This window comes from Lynx rufus, unplaced genomic scaffold (assembly GCF_022079265.1).
Source record: "Lynx rufus isolate CCGP_SWC_20201006 ecotype Redwood Valley unplaced genomic scaffold, mLynRuf1.p SCAF_4, whole genome shotgun sequence".
Classification (NCBI taxonomy): domain Eukaryota; kingdom Metazoa; phylum Chordata; class Mammalia; order Carnivora; family Felidae; genus Lynx; species Lynx rufus.
The window spans coordinates 7019300-7040229 of NW_025814856.1; the positions used below are offsets into that span (position 1 = coordinate 7019300).

The 20930-nt window shown below is 56.9% G+C and overlaps 1 protein-coding gene across 3 annotated transcripts; it reads right to left on the reverse strand.

Annotated features, from left to right (window-relative positions):
* TYK2 (tyrosine kinase 2) lies at positions 1-19616 on the reverse strand. 3 transcript variants are annotated; one of them, XM_047096950.1, is made up of 25 exons: positions 19551-19616; positions 18504-18682; positions 18023-18238; positions 14170-14293; positions 13890-14037; positions 13374-13537; positions 11171-11537; positions 10567-10764; positions 10310-10467; positions 8367-8475; positions 8086-8275; positions 7908-8011; positions 7641-7823; positions 7467-7554; positions 6414-6541; positions 5394-5529; positions 5156-5310; positions 4258-4408; positions 3734-3831; positions 3273-3465; positions 2826-2944; positions 2323-2495; positions 1991-2108; positions 1461-1571; positions 1-1375 (listed from the first exon to the last, which is right to left on the reverse strand). In XM_047096950.1, the coding sequence occupies exons 3-25, from the start codon at positions 18216-18218 to the stop codon at positions 1241-1243; spliced, it is 3546 nt and encodes a 1181-aa protein (XP_046952906.1). In that variant the 5' UTR covers positions 18219-18238; positions 18504-18682; positions 19551-19616; the 3' UTR covers positions 1-1240. The 3 variants fall into 3 exon arrangements, with proteins under 3 accessions (XP_046952906.1, XP_046952907.1, XP_046952905.1); XM_047096951.1 differs by lacking the exon at positions 18504-18682 and having other exon boundaries at positions 19551-19581; XM_047096949.1 differs by lacking the exon at positions 19551-19616 and having other exon boundaries at positions 18504-19271.
* Between the last annotated feature and the right edge of the window lie 1314 nt (positions 19617-20930).

Below are 20930 nucleotides of genomic sequence, written 5' to 3' on the forward strand. Positions count from 1 at the left end.
TTAACAATATCAAATGTTTATTAAGTACTTGTTTGCAGGTATCTTTGCTAAGAGTCTGACATGAAGGACCTCATTAGCTATTTACATTAGTCCGCTGCAGTGGTGAGCATGACCACCCCCAGGTCATAGTTGAGGAATAAGGCCCAGAGAGGGAAAGCCATTCACCTGAAGTCACGCAGGGGAGGAAAGGGTGGGTCTGGCACTCGTCTACGTGGCATGTCCCCCCTCTCCCCCACCCCCCTGCAATTCACCTATTTAGCAAGTAGTTATTGAGAGCCCTCTGTGTTCCAGGCACTGGCCTGCTGCTCGCTGGTGATTCCGAGGTGAACAAAGCTTAAAGAGTTCAGCCAGGTTTTTTTCTGCAGAAACTTTGCTCCGGCTGCAATCCCCAGGGGCGCACACACCTGCTGCAGAAGGGCCCAAGGACCACAGCCTCCAGCAGAGAAAATAGGAGTTTATTACCAGCTAGCGGAAATGGTGGGTCCTAAGGGTGGGAGCTGGCGGGGGAGGCGGGGAGGTAAAAAAATCGGATTCGAAGGCCTGAGTAGGTCCTTGCTGGTCCTGGGTCCCTCAGGGGTCTGCCCCAGGCTCATAACCACGGAAGGTGCTATAGTCTGAAGGTGTGCATCCCCTCAAAAAAATTTTTTTTAAAGTAGGCTTCACGCCTGGTGCAGAGCCCCACGCAGGGCTTGAATTCACAACCCCGAGATCAAGACCTGAGCTGAGATCAAGAGTCGGACGCGTAAGCAGCTGAGCCACCCAAGCGCCCATCAGAATCCTTACATTGAAATCCTAATGCTCAGTGTGATGGTATTAGGAGGTGGGCCTTTGGCAGCTGCTAGATCATGAGGTGGAACCTTCAGAAGCGTCTTTACAAAAGAGACTCCAGAGAGCTCCCTAGCCCTCTCCCACCCTGTGAGGACACAGCCAGCAGGTGTGGGCTCCGAACCAAGAGGGCCTTCACCAGAACGTGACCATGCTGGTGTCTTGATCTTGGATGTCTCAGCCTCCGGAGCTGTCAGAAATACACTTGTTGGTGAGCGCCCCCACCAGAGGTGTTGGTAAAGCAACCCGGGCGGACTAAGACAGAAGGAAAGTCCGTTCACAGAGGTGGGGTCTCCAGACAGAATAAGGCACAGGGAATGGTGAGGCCGACCTCTCCCCCTTGGGATCCTCTCGGGGCGGGGAGCCCCTCTCCTGGGTGTCTGCTCCAATACCCTGAGAGCTGGTGGTAGAGGCCTCAGCACACATTGAACACTGAGGCGGCCTGGCCTTGGTACTTCTCCTGGACCGTCTTGAGAATGGGGATGAGGTTCTGGAAAGTGGGGCGGAATGAGGCCTCTGCCTCCCAGCAGTTCTTCATGAGGAGGTAGATCTGGGGAGGAAAGTACTGGAAATGTGGCGGCTGCTCTTTCGGCAGCCGGCTGATGGGGAGGTGAATGGGGGGAGAGAGGGCTCACCTCGCAAGGGCATTTCTCTGGCCGCGGCAGCCTCTCCCCTCGTTCCAGCAGCTCAGTGAGCCTCAGCACCGTCATCTGCCCTTGGGTGAGGCCTATGAGCTCGATGAATTTCTACCCCCAAACAAGACAAGGTCTATTCAGGAGGTGTGTCTACCTAGACAGAGGCTTCTAGCCCCGCCTCTGCTGCTTCTTGGGGCAGAACTTTACACTTATGACTTCATCTCCCTGGGCCTTGGTTTACCCACCTGTAAACGGGGGCAGTAACATCTACCGCTGGGGTTACTGTAGAAGTTAGGTAACTAACATTCATAGAGTAAGTCTGAAACAGGTGTTTGCTATTAAGTCTCTGTTTTTATCTATCCAGAATATTTTTTTTTAAAAAGACTTTTAAGTAATCTCTAAATCCAACATGTGGCTTGAACCCCATGGGATTAGGGATTAAACCCTTGCTAAAGTGGAGGGGCTGGGAATCCAATGCATGCCTTTCTAACTCCTCTGGAATGGGGTGGGGCTGAGGGCCTGTCTCTCACCGAAGGGGGGCTCTGGCTGGAGTCACAGTAGGTCAGCAGCTCATACATGGTGACCCCGAAGGACCAGACGTCGGATGCATAGTAGAACTTACACTCCTTCAGGCACTCTGGAGCATACCTGGGGGGATGGGGCACTCAGGCCTTGGGCTAGACCAGGTTAGAATCTTACCTGGGGCTTGGGAGCTCTCTGGTCCCAGTTAGGGCCCCACCGGGGTGGGGGGCAATTTCACTGGGATCAGACCCTGTCATCTGAGACCCCAGCATCTATCTCCTTCCCCCTGTCGGCCCCAGGTGACCCTGACACCCCACTTCAGCTGGTCCTGTCTGGTCACCAGAATACGGGGCTGTCCCCATCTTCGCGCACGCGGTAGTACTCATGGCCTTCAGGCACAGCCTTGGCTAGGCCAAAGTCCCCGATTTTGACCAGCCTGTCGTTGTCCAGCAGCACGTTGCGGGCAGCCAGGTCTCGGTGGACGTAGTGCTGTGCATGAAGGTAGGCCATGCCCTGGGGGGAGGGGGAGCCGGGATCAGTGGGGCGGGGTAGAGCCTGAGGAGTCTTGACCAGGACCAGGAGGGGAGGGGGCGATCAGGTCAGGATGGCGGGGAGCAGGTGCAGGAGCAGGCAGGATGGCAAGCGGAGCCCAGCAAAAGGGAGAGGTGATGGCAGGGGTGGGACAATCGGGAGGGACTGGGCTGCCGGGCGTGCCCAAATGGGCACAGAGATTCCAGGCGAATGGAAACTGGGGATGCGGGGAGCCGGCCCAGGCCTGGGGACTGGTGAGCCGACTGTATGGGACCCTCAGGCCAGGCCAAAGAGGAGGGGCCACTGGCCCACCTCACAGATCTGCTGGGCGAAGAGTAGCAGTTGGGCCAGTCCGACGTTGTGCCGGGGAAGGTAGTCCCGGAGGCTGCCCAGAGGCACGTACTCCATAACGAGCTGCACCGACTTCTCTCCTGATGCAGAAGGCGGGGCCGAGCGGGGATGGAGCCCGGGGCTGGGGGCCGCCCATCCCGAGCCCCGCAGCGCCCTCGCCCCACCCCAGGCGAGGCCCTGACTCGGCCACTCTAGGCCCGGTCCTCAGGTGGGACAGCTCACCCTAAACCTCATCCCCACGTCCCCGGGTGACGGAACCGAAGGTCCCTCCCATCCGTCCTGGCCCCAGCTGCGGGCCAAGGTGGGAAGCAGGCAGCCCCGGCGCAACCACCCCACCCGAGGGCGTCCTCCAGTCAGAAGCTGTAATTGGCCAGGCCCTGCTGGCCCCGCCCACCGAGCCCCGCCCACCTTGGTCCTCACAGCATCCCTTGTATTTGACGATGTGCTTGTGGTAGAGCGTGCGCAGGATGTCGATCTCCCGCCGCCAGCCAGTGCGGAGCTGGGGGCCCCCGCCCGCCTTGAGGGCCTTCACAGCCACCATCTCGCCGGTGCCGTCGTTAGTCGGGTCGTAGCAATACAGACTGACCTTGCCGAAATGACCCTGGCCCCAGAGCACGCAGGAGGGTCGGCCCTACCCCGGCTTCCCAGGACCCACTCCAGCCGGGTCAGTTTGGAAAATCCTGGGCCCCACCTACTCCGTGTTAGGGGGTCTCCTTGGGGCCTAGGCGCTCCTTTTCAAATCCTCAGGGCCTCCTTTGAGGCTGAGGGTCTCATAGGCCAGGCCCTTCCCATATTAACTTCCGACCCAAACTCTTTTTACTCCACCAGGCGGGCTTTTGACAGTCCGGGCCCTGCCCCAGCCCCCTCACCTCGCCCAGATCCCGGATCTTTTTCAAATAGCGCTTGTGGAAAACGGTGGGGTCTGATGCAGGCGAGTCGGGGTTCACAGCCAAGACGTCAGCAAGATCTGGAAGAGTCACAGTGGGTGTCACTGGACCCCTAACTCTTCCAGCTACTTGGAGGCACAGAAAGCAGGTGTCTGCTCCCCCAGCATCTGATCTCAAATATAAGGAAACTTTTTTGCAACAGCTGCGAAATTCCACTTCTTGTCCAAAATACAGAACTGGCTGCATCAACACTGACGCCTGGAAGTTCTTAGATTGGGTAAAGGGTATTACATCAAGAGAGAAAGCAAAAGCAAGAGAGTTGCTGCAAGGGCCTAATTTGTCCAAAGAGGTTGTGGCTCTCCCTACATAAGACTTTAAGGGGAGCACAGGCATCCGTACAGCCTTAAGTGAATTCGAAACGGGCACGCATGCCGAGTCCCTGTGCAGAAACCTCAGGTGCACCATGCAGGCATAAGCAGGGGTCCCAGCAAGGGGGCGGGGCTCACTCTGGGGCTGCAGCTGAGTGAGGTCACGCAGGATGGTGCGGAAGGAGGGCCGCTGAGCTGGTTCATAGGTCAGGCACTGGCTGGTGAGTGTGGCCAGCTCCGGGCATGAGGGCTGAGGAAGCTGGTGCTGCTTCTGGTAGAAGCACTCTTTCTGCCAGGAAGGGGACCCACAGGAGTCAGTGCCCACCTCTCACCCCCACTCCTGGTCCCCTTCTCCAAAAGAACAGTCAAGCTCTCAGAGCAAGGTAGGTCCTCGTTCTTGTCACTCCCATTTTACAGATGCGGCAGCTGAGGCTTGGCAAATGGAAGCAGACTTGATCACCATTGCAGGGCCAGGACTTGATCCCGAGTCCAGCTGAGCGTGCTGTGCTCGAACACCTCACACTTGGCCCTTCCTGCCCTGGCTTCCACCCACCTCTGCGCCTAGCCCCTCCTCCGTCTGCCTCCAGGAAGCTCCTGCAGCAATCTGAACGCACCAGACCCTCGAGGCCTTTGTACATGCTGGGACCTCTGCCTAGGCTGCGCTTCCTAGCCTGGTCACTGCAGTATTTCTGCACTTAGATTAAACCTCCTCTGGGAAGCCTTGCCTGACCCAACTGGTTCCGGGGAGTCCGCTGGTACTCCCTCACCCCCACAGCCTGTGCTGCTCTCATCACGGCCCTGGCTGCTCTGCTTAAAACCGGAACACATCACTTATTTGCTGTATGTCACGACTTTATGACGTAGGTAGGGACTGGTTAACCCCAAGTGACGGATAACCTGATGGAGCCCCGGAGATACGAGGCCACACAGCCAAAGGGGAGGCAGCTCTGGACCCCTCTGGTCCAAGATGCCCTCTGGACATCTTGGAAGTGCCAATCCCCTTTATAGGACGGACCCAGACAAGCCCTGGACGTACCTCGGAAGGGCCGCGGCCCTGCAGAGGGGCCTCCCCGTCGAAGCAGATCTCCAGGAGGGTGACACCAAAGCCCCATTTGTCAGCTGCAGTGGTTAGGGTGCTGGCCCCACCTGACAGGCACTCGGGGGCTGTCCAGGGGATCCTCTCTACCCGCTCTGGAGCCAGGGTCAGAAGTCACCAAGGGTGAAAAGAGCGGGGGGAAGCCCGTCCCTGAACCCAGCCCTGCCCGGGTCCTCACCCTCCCTGGAAAGGGCGCCCAGGCCCACACCGGGATCGCTCAGCTTGATGAAGGGGCTGGTGCCCTCCGCCAGTCCCAGCCGTGCCAGCAGGATGTTCCGGCCACACACATTACCATGAACCAGGCTCTTGTCTTCCTGTGGTGGGGTGGAAAGGGGGCGTGGCCAAGGGGGGAGCGCTGTAGATGCTGCCCCCAGTCCCATCCATGTGGTCTCCACAGGGACGGCCCACGTGAAAGAAATAACCGAGGTCAAATACACCACAAAACCCATAAAACGATCATGGTCATCGTGGGGATCCAAATACGTGGTCATTGGGACCGGGTTGCACTAGGCACCTAGTAGGTCCTTCCAGTTTTCCCAGAGCTGGGGCCAAACTTCCGGTCAGGTCCAACTGCTCTCCTCTAACCAAGCCCGGGGAGCTCTTTCCCCAGGGCCTCTAGGCTGGCTATTCCTTCTTCCCAGAATGCACTTACCCAGATACCCTCGGGACTCCCTTCCTCACCGCCAGGTCACCTTAGTGAGGCCTTCCCCCACCCAACTATTTAAACCTTTGCTTCTTCCCCAGACCCTGCTTTTCCCCCCGTAGTTCTTACGACTTCCTAAAACACTACGCAACGTAGTTAATTATTATTTGTTTGTTCCTCCCAACTAAGTGCCCAGCTCCCTAACGACAGAGACTTTTGTTTTGTTCTCCATTGTGTCCTCAGGGACGAGGACAGAGCCTGGCACACAGAGGTGCTCTGGAAACTGGGGTGACTAGGCCAGGAGGAGCTGGGATGAATGGCAAGAGTGACAGAGGCCGCTGAGGCCAAGCCCCACGGGACCTCAGACACTATAGAGAGAGGTGAGGTGTTCTCTTGGGGGAGATGGGAGCCACAGGGGTGTGTGAGCAGGACAGGTTCATGGAAAGATCCCCCAGGGCCAGTGTGTGGATTAAATAACGTGTTGAGGCCTCCACACCCAATGCTGAGGCCACCCTGGCGCTCCCATCGACCCAGGCCCCACCCACAGGCACGCACCAGGTAGCTGAGAGCGCTGGCCAGCTGCTGGGCCACTGCCACCTTCCAGGCCACAGGCACGTGGCCCCTCTCCCGCCGCAGCCACACATCCAGGGGTCCGTGCTCCACGTACTCTGTCACCATGATGTCTGCAAAGGCCCAGCAGGGGCTGCCCACCTACCTCCACCCTCCAGGGCACAGGTGGTAGGACACGGGGGCTGGGACTGTGGGTGGGGAAGGTGTCGGGACAGAGGCCCGGGGGGCAACTTGGGAGTGACGCTGGGGTGAGGGGAAATGCGGGATGGAGGGTAGGCAATGTGGGTGCAGGGTGAGGCAGAGGTGAACGCTGGCATCTGAGTCCAGGGTGGGGCCGGGGAAAGCTGACATGTAAAGTGACAACGTGAGGATGTCACTGGGGAACCGGGGGTGGGTACAGGTGAGTGGAGGTGTGGAGGTTAAGACAGGGGCATCACAAGGGCTGACAGGATCCCACCAGATTGGGGCACTCACGGGGTGTAGACCCGCGTTGGAGGGAAAGCCAGAGAAATGGACAGGTGGGGTTGAGAATGTGGGGGCTACTGGCTGGGGTCACCCTGGACGTGGAGTTTTGAGGTACACACAGGGTAGGGGTAGAGGTAGGGGCGGAGGCAAGAGATCTGAGAGGACTGGGGAGCCCAACGGTGCCGGTGTCTGCGTGGGGTCACAATGCCAGTGGGGTCAGAGAGTCGAGAGATGCCGGGGACTAGGGGTGTCAGGTGGTAGATGGGCTAGGGATCCAGCCAGGAGTCAGGGTGTAGGTCAAGGGTTAGGGTACAGCCAGGTACCGGAGTAGAGGGAAAAGTCAAGGTATAGTCAGGGATGAGGATGCAAAGTGAGTGTTGGGATACAGTCAGGGGGTGGGGTACAGGTTGAAGGTCGAGTAGCCACAGTTTGAGGTGTGTAGTCAGAGATCATGGTATAAGTCAAGGTGGAGCGTGGAGTCAGGGGTGAAGACACAGGTCAAGGGTCAGGGTACAACCCAGGGAGTGGGTATAAGGGGACTGCAAAGCGGGGGGCGGTGGGGGACCCACTCACTCTCAGAGCCGTGCACGCAGACGCCGTGCACAAAGGCCAGGTGCACGTGGGAGACCTGGCTCATGAGGCTGGCTGTCTCGTAGAAGGCCTGTGGACGTGGGGCAGGTCAGGTGGCCACAGACCCTGACCGTCCCCCCCCATCCTGCCACCTGGCCCCTGGCGGTGCTCACTCACCAGGGCGATGTCGTGGTGACTGGGATCCAGCACCTTGAGTACCACTCGTAGCTCCTGCCCACGGTCCCCACTGGGCGTGGGGGGGTCCCCATCATCTGCCGTGCCCTCCTTGGGGCCTCTTTCCCCCACCCGTAAGATGCCCTCATAGACATTGGTCCTCGTGCCTTGGCCCAAGTGAGACAGCTGAAGGGACAAAGCACAGAACGTCTCCATGACAACAGCTCGAGGCCGCCCTCCCCAGTGCCCCGGAGCCCCGACTGCACGGACCTGGGTAATGTCATCCTGGCAGACGCGGTGGAAGCTGAGCTGGCTGAGGTTGAGTGGCCCAGGGCTGGCCCGAGACCCACGCATGATGATGAGGTTGGAGAGCTCTGGGGGTTGAAGTGACATCACCGTGGGCTGGCACGGGGAGGAGACGCCCCCCCCCGGGCTCCCCGTACCATACCTCCGGGCCGTGGCAGGCAGCAGCGGCGCAGGGAGAAACAGTCGTCCCCGGCCCGCAGCGAGCAGCCCTGCAGGGCGGTGCGCAGCTCCCGCACGCTCGGGAAGGAGCGGTCCCAGCCCTCCAGCTCGAAGCTCCCGGCCCGCAGCTCAATGGGGAATTTACGGAGGTGCAGCTGCTGCCCGCCAGGTGCCTGGGGTGGGTGGCAGGGGTGGGGGCGGTGAGCAGGGGTCCAGGCAGGGAGCGCGCCCAGCCCCGGCCCGGGACCCCCGCCCCAGGCCCACCTGGTCACGCTGGGCCACCGTGAGGATGAGACGGTTGAGGTGGCTGGTGCTCCAGTGGATGAGGTAGAGGCCATCTTCGGGCCGCAGCTTGGCCAGCACGAATGGCTCCCTGTAGAAGACAAGGGGGCGTGTCGGGGAATCCCGGGGTACGGCTGGACCCGCGCCTGGCCACAAGGACACACGAAACCTCCCTGGCAAACGAGCGTGACAAATGTCAGACTCGGGCACTTACGTGCAGACGCTGAGTCTGAACACAGACGCGTACCAATTAAACACGGTCTTGCACGTGAACACTCCCGGGGCGATAGAGGTACCACAAGACGCATATGCTCATGTGTGACAACGGCTGGACAGTGTCACCAACATGGTGACACACACACAGACGGTCAACTGCATTCAGACACTGGATGGGCACACACCCTGCCAGCCACCTTGACACGCAGCACGTAGTCTGTCGCACGTTCATAGGACAAGAGTCACAGACACAGCCGCTTACCCGTTATGACGTGGTGGCACAGGGGCATCGATATCCTAGACCCAGAGGTGACAACGTCGTGAGCACAGATAGGCAGTACGTGGGCTGCAGCCACAGAGGCCCAGACACCTACGTGTGCGGGGGCTCACGTGCTACTACGGACTGAATGTCCGTGTGTCCCTGGAATTCCTGTGCTGAAATCTAACCCCCAAGGTGACGCTGTGAGGAAGTGGGGCCTCTGGGAGGTGATCAGGTCACGAGGGTGGAAAGCCCACGAATAAGATCAGTGCCCTTATAGAAGGACCTCAGAGAGCTCGCCTGCCCCTTCCACGTGAGGACCCAGCCAGAGGGCTGTCTATGACCCAGGAGGCGGGGCTCTCAACCGAACACCGGACCTGCCTGCACCTTGAACTTAGACTTCCGGCTTCCGGAACTATGAGAACCAAACGTCCGTCGCCTCTACGTCACTCAGCCAGTGCTACTGTCCTAGCCGCCCAAACAGACCAGGACACACGCCGATGCGGCCCCCAGACCCCAGGACGGGTGGCCGTGCACATCGGCTGGGACATGGCACAGCCACGGCCCTCAGGAGGTGGGATGGCCGCTTCACCCTCCTCTGGGGTAGAGACCAAGCTCCGAGCCATCGGACCTCTTAGACACCTCGATGGCCCGTCCCGGGGCCGCAGATGGCGCAGGACCGCCCAGGCACAGGTATGAGGCAGACGAACCGCGAGTCACAAACCCTGACCCAGGAGCATGCAGGATGGCCACACGCGTGTCTGAGGACCACTTAAGTACTGACACTTGACGTCCTTGGCCCCGTATGTCCGAACAGAATTGCACAGACAGTGACCAGGACACACACACACACACCTGTGGGGATGTAAACACACATGTATGTGAAGGCCACTAGCGTTTGTCCAACCTACAGCTCCACAAAGATCACCCGTCCCGTCACGTAAAAACAGGCAATGACGATTTTATATGTAATCATAAAACACAGCCGCACACCCAAAGAGCCGTTAAACGTGTGTGGTGACAGTCCCAGACCTAGGTACTGTCATGACACGTGCCCACGCCACGGCAGGCACCCTCTCTCCCCCTGTAACCCGAGGCGTGCACACGTGCACCCACACAGGCGAACACGTGTGCACCCACGGGCATGCACACACGTGTACACACATGGACGCCATAGGCACAGATGCATGTGCACGTGTGTGTGCTTACACACGGCCACACTCACAGCTGCGCTCACACGCGTAGGCATGTACTAAGATAGGAAGGCTTGCTCGCACGTGTACACTCTCACACGGAGGTGAGCACACACCACACACACACACACACACGTGAACGCACGCGAAGACCTCGATACAAACACCTCGTTCAAGCCTCACCGTCCCTGGAGCTTGCGGCCCGGCTGGCAGCCCCACGTCGCCCCGTGTCACCCAGCCGCCCTCCCAGCACTCACAGCAAGGGCCCGTGGATGCCATCCCGGATGCTCATCACCAGCCGCGGAGGGGCCACCTCCCGGCACAGGTAGTGGCTCGAGTCGGCCGTCAGGCGGAAATAGCCGTCCACCAGCGACACCAAGGACAGGGCCACAGCCCGGGAAGGCAGGATGAGCTCCTGCGGGCCGGGGTGGGGGTGGGGGGACGTCAGGCAGCCATCGCAGACCAGAGGCGCCCCCCGCGCCCCCCCGTCAGGCCCGCAGCCCCAGGGCCCCACCAGGCACTTGTCCTGACAGTGGATGCTGACGTGGCGCTCTTTCAGCACCACGTGGGTGATGTCCTGGAAGTCACAGAAGTAGGCCCATGGCGCTTCCCGAGGCCTGTCCACTGGCTGGTTGCCCACCTCCTGGGCCTTGCTTTTCTTCCCTGATGGGCCAGCACGGGGGTTCCTGCTGCAACCATCGCCACTGGGACCCTGGAAACCCAGCAGGGCCGTGCCAGCTTAGTCCCCCGCACAGTTTTCCCGGGGACAGGCTCCTCAGGCATCCCCCTAAGTCCCCGTGTCACAGATGGGACGGAGACCTCCCCCCAAGAGACACACACGCCAGAAGACAGAACCTCAGGGAGGAAGAGAGGGGGAGCCGAGCCCTCTCACCCCCAGGTACCAGACGAGGGTCCCTCAGAGATGCAGACCTCAGAAAGTAGGTCCCTAGGGGGGAGACAGAGGCTGCTCCCCAAAAATCCACCCCAGGGGACAGACAGACACACCCCAGCGCCACGTGGGGAAAGGGCTCACGGCAGCCACCCTTGGAGGCCAAGGCTGAGCAGGAAGCCCAGCCCCAGCCATCGGGGCCCCCGGGTGGAAGAGGCACTCTGCTCACCTCTGCCTGGACTGGCCGCCACCGGATGCCACCAGTGCCTGTCACCAGCACCTCATGAGTAGGGGGTCCGGGGGCCAATTCAGGCCCAGGCTCCGGGGGGGACTGGCCCCCGTCCTGGACGTAGCAGGGGTCCCCCACGGCCTGGGCCTGCTCCTCCAGCCGGCACACGAGCACGCGCTCCGTGCCGAAGCGGGGTGCCAGCTGCTCCAGCGTGGCCAGGTACTTGACCATGATGACCGGCTGGGAGACGTGGCCCGGCTGGAAGGCCCGCACAAACCTGCGGAAGAGCCTCCGTAGGCGCAGCCGTGTTAACGCGTTGTGCCGCCGGAGCTGCAGCCGGAAGGAGCGCGGGATGCAGTCCTTGAAGCTGGGGGGCAACCAGGAAGGGCTGGTCAGGAGCCCGGTTGCAGGCCTAGCCGCGTCACGCTGGGTGAGCGGCCTAACCTCTCTGAACCTCAGCTGCCTCGTCTAGAAAACAGGCCGGCCGTCGTGCAGGTGGAAAGAGAGCAACGCAATAAAGGGCCAGCACAGGGAGGCCAGCCGGTGTCAGAATTCTGGAGCAGACAATGGGGCTAAAATCCCAGCTCTTGGACAACCTCCTAAAGCGCTCGGTCTTCTCATATATAGGGTGGGATCAAACAGGGCCCACTTCCAGGCCTGAGGCCTGAGGGCTGCTGACTGGCACATAGTGAGATCTACGTGAACATCAGGTGTTACTACTGGAGAAGTCACGATTAGTTTTTATCACCGATATGATGATTATCGACAAAAGGCACAGCTCTGGGAGGCCCCTCTGCTCCTCACAAACCCTCATCCTCTCCCCTCTTCTCCCACCGCCTGTCTGGCATCTGACCTCCAGTACAGCTCACTTAGCTAACAGATTTCTGAGCCTCAGTCTCCATGTCCCAAGCCCTCTCTCCCAACCCTAGATCAGAGCAATCCAAAAGCTTGAGGTTTTAGCTGCCTCTTGCCCCCACTTCCAAGCTTCCCAGGGCTCCTTGGAGCCCTTGGGAGAAAGGTCCCCTGACTACACCCTGGTGGACTCAGGCCCCCATATTCCAAGTTCAGATCTCCAAGAAGAAGGCTGCTGCTGCCTACTGCCTCTGGGCCTTTGCGTATGCTTTTCCCTCTGCTTAGAATGCTTGGCCAACACAGTCCACATCTGGATAAAGCTGACTCAAACTTCAGGTCTTAGCAGAAATGTCACTTTCCCAGGAAGCATTCTCTGATGTCGAGGCTAGAGGGGGTACTCCCTCCGGGCTTCCAAGCACCTTGGACTTTGTTGTCCCAGCCTGGGTCTTCCAGAGTGATAACATGACAGAAATGGAAAGGGCATGTGCTTTAAGAACTGTTGGTCTAGGGGCGCCTGGGTGGCTCAGTCGGGTAAACGTCCGACTTCAGCTCAGGTCACGATCTCGCAATCTCGCGGTCCGTGAGTTCGAGCCCCGCGTCGGGCTCTGGGCTGATGGCTCAGAGCCTGGAGCCTGCTTCCGATTCTGTGTCTCCCTCTCTCTCTGCTCCTCCCCCATTCATGCTCTGTCTCTCTCTCTGTCTCAAAAATAAATAGACGTTAAAAAAAAATTAAAAAAAAAAAAAAAAGAACTGTTGGTCTTGTAGGATCCATTTCTCTCACTGCCTCTTCCAGGCAGTGTACCCGGATTACCCAGGCCCTCACAACAATGGAGGTGCAGACAGCTCACTCCCAGCTCCCCATGCTCCTATGTCCTTCCTTCCCTTGAACTCTAAGGAATTCTCCGAGTTTACTCTGCTCCACCTACACATCCTCCAACATATCTGCCAGGCCTCGGGGTCTTCGCACTGGCTGTTCTCTCTGTTCAGGACGCCCTCCTCTCGGATACGCACCGCGCTCCCTCCTTCACTTCCTTCAAACCTTGGAATCTGAATACTACCTTCTCCTTCTTCCTCCCTTCCTGCTTAATTTTTTCCCCTCTGCGTGTAGCATCACCTGAAACCCTGGACCTTTCGCTTTTGCCGTTCTGTGTGCTGCCTGGCTCCTTGACCAGACGTGAGTTCCGAGAGGACAGTGATTTTTGTCTGACTCGTTCGCTGTTGTGGCCTCGGCACCCGGCACCAGCGCCAGCATACGGCAGGCACCGGACAAGCGTTTGCCGAATGAAGACATTGCAGGATGCAAGGTCTACCGTGACTCCCAGATACCTGTCCCCGCCCCATTCCCGGACACCTGATCTTCTTGGCCACCTTCTCCAGGGGGATACCATGGCAAAGGGCGAGGTGGCAGAGGTGCAGAAAGGCCATGCCCAGGCTCTCGTTCTTAAAATGGTGGATCTCCTCCTCGCTCGACAGCTCCCACAGTGGTGCCACATCATTCACAAACTCGTGCTTGCCCTGGGTGGGTGGGGGGAGCGGGCAGAAAGGGAGGCATGAAAACCTGTTCCCTCTCTGGCTTCTGTCCACTCTCGGGATGGGAGGGAACCCCCATTTTCTGGAAAGGCCAAATACGCAGCATACATGCCTCCTCTGCCCCACCCTCGGCCTGTGGCACACATCACTAATTGATCACAGCACTCTCTCCCACGCAATCCTGTCTCAGAACCCTGTGGTTCGGACAGCCAAAGGATCCCAGACGGCAAGGGCTGAAACCTATTCGCTTTAGTGAACTGGGGAGGGAAGCGGGGCTCCTCAGCTACCCCTGAGTCCCTCACAAACAGCCCCACGTCCCCAGCAGCCCTGCACACACCTGCTCAAAGAGGTACTCAAAGGAGGCTGGGTCCAGGAGTTGCACCCCCTGCTCTGCCTGTTCCGAGGAAGACTTGGCCCTGGTGGGCCCACAGCGGTACACGGCCGGCTCCTGAGGATTCATGCTGTGCCAGTTCCGGAAATAAAACCTGCAAGAGGGGAGGGAGGGGGAACAGCTGGGGCCTTAGCGTGAACTCAGACCAGCTCCAGGAAGGTGGGGTGCTGGGGAACGAGGGGGGCAGAACAAAAGGGGGCGAGACTTCCAAGGGGCCTTCACCCACCTCATGCGGAAGTACAATGTCAGGTTCATGTCTCTGGAGACCTCCAAGATGTGGTTTGGGGGCAGCCACACCTGGGCCTGGGCATCAAAGAGGGCGAAGAGATTGAGGCAGGATGGAGTGATGCCTGGAACAGGGAAGAAACAAGATCAGGAGTCCACAGCTGCTGCCATCTGTCTTGTGGACCCCCTCATAGGCCCGGCCCTCCCCTCCCCTCCCTCCCCTCCCTCCACCTCCCTCCCCTCTGCTCCTCCTGCACATCGAGCGCAATGCAACATATGTTGACCATGCTGCGGCTTCACAGACTAGATTTCCTATCCTGGTTTCTGGACAACGGGATGTTGGCGGAAGGGAGACGCAGATTCCCAGGCCAGGAAATAAACTGTCTCGCATCTTCCCTGTCTCAGGGGTGGTGGAGACCCCTTGTGCCGAAGCTACAAGATAGAAGTAAATCATTCAACCTGCATTAGATTTTAGGTAAACCTTTGCTGCCCTTGACCCAGGAAAATTTGGGAGGCTGCCATTCCTAGAGCGAGAACCTATCCTAGACCGACCCACCCAACTCTACAAACTGCTGGCACTCTGCCTGGTCTCGCTCTGAACTCCAGCCCCGGGGGAAGAGCCACCTGCCTCCTGGCTGTCTCCCCCTGGATGCCAGAGCCCTCTTAGATGTGCCTTGTTTCAAAGAGATCTTGTCTCAGGTCCCCAGACCTGCCTCTTGTCTGCCCAGTTCTTTTTTTTTTTTTTCCCTTCTGTCTGCCCAGTTCTTTAAACTAGGACTTGGTCCTTGTCCTCAACTCCCCCCCCAGCACCCCACATCAGATGGGTCACAAGGCCTGTTCTGTCCACATCCTCCAATCTCCCTGGGTTCCTTCCGATCCAAAGCCCAGCCCTAGTCCAGCCTCCAGACTTGCTGTTGTTTCCCACACCGGCCACCCAAGGCATCCTTTTACACACGTCACTTAATATTTTCATCTAAGATAGTCCATCCAGAATCATTTATAATCACCAAAGTACAGAGACAAGATAAAGACCTAAAACTTGACTGCTACAACGGAAGCCTCTGCCTACATTCTCTTCCTTTCCCCTCCTGTAAAGAGGTAACCATACTCCTGAAATAGAGTTTATCATTTCCATATCCTCTATGATCTAGTCTCAAGTGTTATAAGCTCTAAATCTAATATTACACTATAGGTGTCCTTCTATAATTTGGTTTTTTTTTTTTTTAATGTTTAATGTTTATTTATTTTTTGAGAGAGAGCGAGCGAGCGAGTGATCAGCCAGGGAAGGGCTGAGAAGGGGAGAGAGAATCCTAAGAAGGCTCCGCGTTGTCAGTGCAGGGCTTGAACCCACAAACTGTGAGATCCTGACCTGAGATGAAACCAAGAGTTGGAGGCTTAACCATCTAAACCAACCAGGCGCCCCTACAATTTTCTTTTCCTTTTTAAAATTTTTATTTATTTAAAAAATTGGTTTAACCTTTATTCATTTTTTGAGAGAGAGAGAGAGAGAGAGAGAGAGAGAGATACAGAGCACGAGCAGAGGATGGGTAGAGAGAGACAGAATCAGAGACACAGAATTCGAAGCAGGCTCTAGGCTCTGAGCTGACAGCTTACGTGGGGGTTAAACCCACAAACCGTGAGATCATGACCTGAGCCAAAGTTGGACGCTTAGCCAACTGAGCTAAGGCCAGGCATCCTGCCCTTTTAACGTTTATTTATTTTTGAAGGAAAGAGAGACAGAGCATGAGCGGGGAGGGGCAGAGAGAGAGGGAGACACAGAATCCGAAGCAGGCTCCAGGCTCTGAGCCATCAGCCCAGAGCTCGACACGGGGCTCCAACTCACGAACCGCGAGATCATGACCTGAGCCAAATTTGGACACATAACCAACTGAGCCACCCAGGCTCCCTTCTTATTTTTTTGTTTAATGTTTATTTATTTCTGAGAGAGAGGGGAGAGAGAGGATCCAAAGTGGGATCTGCGCTGACAGCCACAAACCCAACACGGGGCTTGAACTCAGAAGGGCGACATCATGACCTGAGCCAAAGTCAGATGCTTAATCGACTAAGCCCCCAGGGCCCCTGCTTTTTCAAGTTACAATAGGTTTTAAAAACCTGGCTGGCTCAGTTGGTAGAGCGTGTGACTCTTGATCTCGGGGTCATGAGTTTGTAGCCCGGTGTTAGGTGTAGAGATTAAAAAATAAATTAAAATTAAAATAAAAAATGGGGCATCTGGGTGGCTCAGTCGGTTGAGAATCCGACTTCAGCTCAGGTCATGATCTCGCAGCCCATGAGTTCGAGCTCCGCATTGGGCTCTGGGCCGACAGCTCAGAGCCTAGAGCCTGCTTCAGATTCTGTGTCTCCTCTTTCTGTCCCTCCCCCATTCACATTTTTTCTCCCTCTCCCTCTCTCTCAAACATAAATAAACATCAAAAATCTCTTAAATAAATTAAAAAAAAAAACTTCCCACATGACATGTGTAACTTTGGTGAAATTCCTTTTTCCTGACTATAGAACATTTCAGCATTCAACCTGACTGCAATTTATGCATTCTCCTACAGAGGGACCCTGAGACAGCCTCCCATCCTTCACTAAAATAAATGAAGCAGCTCCAAACATTCTGGAACGCGTCTCCTAAAACATATGAGCGGAGCGACCGTAAAGTACCCATCCAGGAGTGGAACTGTGTGGGATGATGCAAATCGCTCTTCAAGGTCGCTGTGTCCAAGTGTACTGCCTCCCGCAGAAGGAGAATGCCTCCCTGAGAGGCAGCTTCCTAAAGAACCAATCTGTTTTGCTCTCTGGCTTGAACTTTCCACGGCTCCCCATTGCCCCATGAGAAAGCCCAACCCCCTCAGCACAGAACAACCATGACCTGGACCCTGACAAATAAGGTTCCGCTTTCAATTCCTACTTCCCTTACCAAATTCTTAGAACTCACAATGTAGTCCCTCTTAAGGTCTTTTGCTTCCTCCAAAGATCAGGCTGTCTGGGCCCTTTACAAATCCTGTTCCTTCTGCCAGGCATGCGTCACATCACCCGGCAACTCCTGTCTGAGCTCTTGAAGAATCGGCCACCCAATGGGAAAGCGCAACGTGTGATAGATATCCACCATTAGGCCCCCATCAGACTGTGGGTAAGGAGGTCTGAGAGAATTTCCTGGAGGACGGGGCCAATAAGCAAAGTCCCACTGGACAGACCTTCTCCTTCTCTGGAAGAAGAAATTACACTTTGGGGGGCACCTGGGTGACTCGGTTAAGCGTCTCTCTCTTTTTTAATTTTTTAAAAAATGTTTTTATTTTATTTTTGAGGGAGAGACAGAGCGCGAGTGGGGGAGGCGCAGAGAGAGAGAGGGAGACACAGAATCCAAAGCAGGCTCCAGGCTCCAAGCTGTCAGCACAGAGCCTGATGCGGGGTTCAAACCCACGGACTGTGAGATCATGGCCTGAGCTGAAGTGGAACGCTTAACCAACTGAGCCAGCCAGGTGCCCCTGATTTTTTTTTTTTTTTTTTTTTAAGTAATCTCTACACCCAACCTGGGGCTTGAACTCACAACCCTGAGGTCAAGAGTCACATGCTCTACCAACTGAGCCAGCCAAGTGGCCTTTCTTGAATTTTTTATTTTTCTCCATCAGCCATCTCTGCTGTTTTCCTATTCATTGTGTTCCTTGCTGGTTTTCCTGTTGGAATATCAGCTCTACCAAGGCAGTGATTTGGGGCTGGCACACTACAGTTCCTCACTCGATGTCTGCTGAATATTCGAATGGGCAGAAGGATGGATGGCTGGATGGGCCCAGCTGCTGCTCTCAGCACCCCCACCCCCCACCCCCACCACATGGCCGATGCCCCAGACTCACCGACTTTGTGTGCGATGTGGATGCAGACCTCCTCTGCGGTCAGTGTGGCCTCGCTGAAGGTGACCCAGGGGTCCCCGCCATCAGGGCCAGCCCAGTGCAGAAGGACCTTTAGGCCTCCCCTGGAGACCATGGGCTGAGCCTCATCCCCATCAGGCCTGCTGTCCCTGGTGGTGGCACCCCAACGGCACAGAGGCATGCTCTTGACAGCTGGCTTGGCTGGGAAGAGACAGGCCATCAGCCCCCAGACCTTGACCTGACGTCCCCTCAACCTTCCACTCATCCAGGCTAAGGCCTGAGGGGAAGATTCTGGAACCCCCTCTCTGTATGACCTCAGACACCCAATTCCTCTCCCTGAGCCTGTTTCTACATCTGTTTGATGGAGTTAGAGAACATGCCCGCACCTATTAGATCTGTCATGAACAATAATGAACCCCTTTATTGGACAGGTTTGCACCAATATAAAAACCTATTTTGAACCCACCTTCCCAAAATCAACAGGCAGGCAGGTGTGGTGAAACAGACCAGGGGGGCAAATCTTGGATCTCTCCGTGTCAAATCAGACAAGTCACTTAGCCACACTGGGCCTCAGTTTCCCCATTGGAAAATGGAGATGCTGGGAGCATTGCCATGAAAAGATGGTTGTAACATCACAGCTCAGCCCTTAACGCAGGCATGAAAAAATAACAAATATGACAAAAACAAGAATAAAATCATTATTATTGCTTCCATCGTCCTTCTCTTACAGGCCAAGATTCCTGCCTCCCACATCTACCCCGGTGAGTAACCCCAGGTACTGCCGACTCCCCTGAGCCTAGGACAGGTTGTGTTTCATTTTCTCCCTTCAATCTAGCTGTGGGGTTTTTTCTAGAGCCAGGCCCGGGCCTCAGGCCTCCAAGTCCTCCAGTTTTAAGATAAACAGTGATCCGGAGAAGAGAATGTCGCCATAGCACAATGTCAGATTCCTCAGCAATCAGCCCCTCTCTGAGCCTGTGTCCTCGTCTGGAAAATGAGCATATAACAGCCTCTCCTCCCTCAAAGCGTTGTTGGGAGGATTCAATGAGATGAGGCAGGAAGGGCGCTCAGCACAGGGCCTGGCAGGCTGTAAGTACTTAATAAATATTCGCTATTATTATGTGTTAACATTTGAGAAAATATGGTGGGGACGTCCATTTCCTCCTTCCTCATCCCCACCGGGTCCAGAGCCAGCTTTGCAAATGGGGTTGGAGGTCTCCACCCAGGAGGTCCGCATCGCCCACCCCCCCACCCCCCAAACAAACACCCAAACCTCGAAACTTCGCTGGCAGGGGCAGGAACCACGAGGTGCACCCACCAGGCATTGACCAGTCACAGGGCAGCGGGTGTTGCTATCCTCACCACCACCCCCCGCCCCCGCCCACCGGCCAAGCGCAGCCACTCCCCCCCTCCCCTCCCCGCAACCCCCTCTCCCCTTCCGCCCGCTCCCCGCCTCCACCAGCGCCTCCCGCCGGCCGCTTCCCTCTAGAAGACCTCCCGGCGGCACCTGGCTCACCCTTTCCCGGACTCTGGCTAGGACCCGGGACCCCGCCCCACAGCCAAGGGCAGCCGCCGCCAAATTGCCGCCGAGACACCGCCTCCTATTGGCCACCTGAAATGGGCATAGTCATTGGTCGCCGCTGTGACCCGTCGCAGGTAACCATTGGTCCTTTCGTTGCAATGGTGGAGTTCCTATTGGTCCTCAGCTTCACTTCCCCACCCCCCCCAACCGCGATTGGCTGGGGCGGCTCCTGGATGCGCTTCAGCGTCAGCGACTGGCTGTTGGGGAAAGTGGGCGGAGATGCGGAAGGGGTGGCTCGGTGGGGTGGCTGGAGAGTGTGGCCTGCCACTGACGCCTAAGCAATTGCCCACGCGGACGGTGGGCCAAAGTTAGGCTTTGGGACTTGGTGTAAACCCCATGTCCTTATCTTGGCGATCAAGGCTGCAGCCCAGCCAACCGCCATTCAGTCTTTCTTCGTCCTGTTATGTGACTCCATTCCATTCTGCCTCTCTTCCCTTGTCCCTGCCTGGCCAGCTCCGCCTAGCTGGATGAAGACCTCCTCCACCCCACCCCACCCCACCCTCACCCCCATCCCACCCCACCCCCACCGCAAGGAGGCATTTTTGACCTACCTGCTCAAATCCTTTTCCTGATCACCTACACCTCTGAATCTGTCAAAGTAGCAGCTTGGATGTCCCACCAAGTTTTTTGGTTTTTGTTTTTTTGAGTGAGAGAGAGAGAGAGGGAGCACGTGCGCGAGAGGGGGAGGGAAAGAGAGAGAGAGAGAGAATTTTTTTTTTTAATTTATTTATTTTGAGAGAGAGAGAGCAGGGGCGGGGCAGAGGTGGAGGCCGGGAGAAAATCCCAAGCAGGCTCTTAACTGCCCGCTTGGGGAGCCGGACTGGGGCTAGAACCTATGATCTGTGAGATCATGACCTGAGCCAAAGTCAAGAGTCCTACGCTTAACCTACCGAGACCCCTGGCACACCAAGGGAGAGAGAGAGACTCTTAAGCAGGCTCCACACTCAGCGCGGGGCTCCATCCCACGACCCTGGGATTATGACCTGAGCCAAAAGCAAGAGACAGTGGCTCAACCTACTGAGCCACCCAGGTGCCCCTCCACCTTATCTGAGTTCTAATGGACACACAGCAAGTCGCTGTCCTTTACTCAAAAGGCTGTGCACCGAGTGTTTTCATGCATTATCTCATTTGGTCCTGGCAGCAGTCCACTGGGGGCTCATCCCCATTTCTCAGAGCAAGAAACTGAGGCACAGACAGGTGACAAAGACCCTCTCCTTGACCAAACTAATCAGAGCACTCTTTTCGACTAGTCCTTGACCTTGGCCTGAGCCTATCTTCAGCCTGTTCTGTCCAGTCTGAGCAAAGAATCCTTTA